At 41.1% G+C, this 2350-nt stretch overlaps 1 protein-coding gene across 1 annotated transcript in view; it reads right to left on the bottom strand.

Moving 5' to 3' along the window:
- Positions 1-1776: 1776 nt before the first annotated feature.
- The window catches only part of thumpd1 (THUMP domain containing 1), a gene marked incomplete at its 3' end in the record, with an annotated part of 8759 nt that continues 8185 nt past the window's right edge, over positions 1777-2350 (bottom strand). The window contains exon 6 of the mRNA XM_080855614.1: positions 1777-2058. Coding sequence (XP_080711740.1) covers positions 1777-2058 — 282 coding nt within the window. The remainder of the gene's footprint in view (positions 2059-2350) is intronic.

The following is a 2350-nucleotide window of genomic DNA, read 5'->3' as shown; positions in this document are numbered from 1 at the left end:
ATTCCCCCTCAACTTCACCTGACTTCCAGTGAAAAATACACAGGCTGTAATATATTACTCACAAAGGGGCCTGCAGCTTAGAGTAATTTAGTTTTAACTAATTCATGGTCGTCAACAAGGCTACAAATGAACACAATTGCCACAGAATTATTCACTTACAATTAGTCATTTGGCAGATGCTTTCATCCAAAGCCATTGAAAAATAGCTTCTGCGCAGTAGGATTCAGTTGGAGTAAGACCTAAGCAGGCCTACTTAAATCTATTCTCTAAATCTGAACCGTATTCAAGAAGAATTTTGATTTAGTTTGTAAAAGATAGTTCCCTCTTGTAAGTCTGCAAAGGGATTTTTATTTTTTATCATTCGATCCATTGGGTCACCATTGGTTACCAAACTACATAATGTATCCCTACCTTCTTATTTTATAGCAACAGCTCATATTGTTCAGGACAATTTAAATATTTGAATGAATAAAATATAGGCCTGTGTGTAGTGAATAATTTTCACACGCCCAGACAAGTGAAAAAGCCAGCTGGAAAAAGGCCGAAATATAGGCCGTGGCTGGATTTCACTGATATAAAGCTTCAAGGTTATCTAAAGTTATTTCTGTTTTCAATAAAATAAAGTGAAGATCAAGAGCCTTGAAAATGTCTCATATGAAGCACAAGCTTCTTTATAAGTCTACACGGTGTAGTGTGCATATCAGGCCTTTCTTTGCTGATGTGTAGTCTGCACATCAGCAATCACCCGGTCAATTGACTGCCCAAGGACACCATCTACTGGCACAAACTAGCACACAAAAGACCGGAAAGAAAACTAAATAATGGTCTCTACAGAATGCTTTGGATTTTCAAAAGATGACCGTTTTAAAAAGATATGCCATTTCGTAGTTGTTATTTTAGTTCTGCTATTAAACTTGTATATGATGGCATATTTGTATGAGGACTGCTATTTGATGTAAACAGTGCCTCACCACAGACTAAAGTCCTATAACAACTGAGCTAGAATGAACCATTGTTGAGCATTTATCTCAAGTTAAAATACTAGAACTAGCGCAAAAAAGAAAGGAAAGGAAACTAAATAACGGTCTCTAAAGAATGTGTTTATTTAAAAACCTGACTGAAAATGACACACCTGCGTTTTAGTATGGTCAGTCCACTAATTGATGTTAAGGGTTCTACACAACAGACCAAAGTCCTGTGACAGCTAAAGTACAATTTACCATTACAAAAATGTAGGTCAAAATACAAGTATTTTCTTAAAGCTTAAAAAACAAGTCTTGGGCGAGTCAATTCATATTACTAAGTTTCTCTCAAGCAATTAAAGTGGCCATTTTGTCTTGTCGTTGGTTACAGTTTAAGCAAAACAAGCATTTAATGGTTAAATAGAAACAAAAGCACACCAGTTAACGTCCCACACTCCTGTTGTGGCTGGCGTCTGTACTCGGCAGGTAGAACACTCAACAAAATACAAATCTAATAAAAAAAAATTAAAACAAGCAGACAGGGAAATAAAACAAAATAAAAACCAGGACCAAACCAACAAAATAAAATGAGTGGCTACCACAGGGCACTGATGTCTACCAAATGTACCGCACGGGAGCCCGAACCAGATGTCATTTCCTGATCCTGCCGGTGACGGTGCGACCACCTACCAGACCATAGTATTTGCACAACACCTTAGGGAGAGCCACCCAGGTCCAGTGGACACCCATCCCAGTACAACATCCCCTGCTCAAGCCCCCAGTCCCCCCTGCCCGAGTCACCCCCCCACCCCCCTCACTCGGCCGGGGTTGCGTTCTTCAGACCCCCCTCTGTGTTTCCGTTTCCGGTAGCTTCCGTTCTGGGCCCTGCTGCCTCAGCACACTCGCTCGTGCCTTTCGTCTCCGACGGCTCCGCACCGGTGTCAGAGGACGCTGCTGCTGCTGCTGCTGCTGCTGCTGGGGACGTCTTCGATCCCTGGTTGGGGCCGGCGTCGTCCTTCACCACCTCATGCAGATTGAACTTCCGGAAGAGGATGTAGTCCCGAACGACGCTCACGCAGCACACACTCTTGATCACCTGATCGATACACACAACACAGAGAACACACTCTTTATCACCTAATCGATAAACACAACACTCTCTCTCAATCACCTGATCAATACACACAGCACACAGAACAAACTCTTGATCACCTGATCAATACACACAGAACAAAATCTTGATCACCTGATCAATACATACAGCAAACAATGATTAAACAGTGTTAATAATAGAGTTTCTAATTCTTATTACCAGCGTTATTTCCATTACTGTTTACTGATTTTGTATTAAGGAGAGAGAAAGAGAGAAAGAAAGAGAGACAAAGATA

Source organism: Sprattus sprattus, assembly GCF_963457725.1.
Source record: "Sprattus sprattus genome assembly, chromosome: 1".
In the NCBI taxonomy this organism is placed as follows: domain Eukaryota; kingdom Metazoa; phylum Chordata; class Actinopteri; order Clupeiformes; family Clupeidae; genus Sprattus; species Sprattus sprattus.
This window is presented reverse-complemented; position numbering and strand designations above follow the sequence as displayed.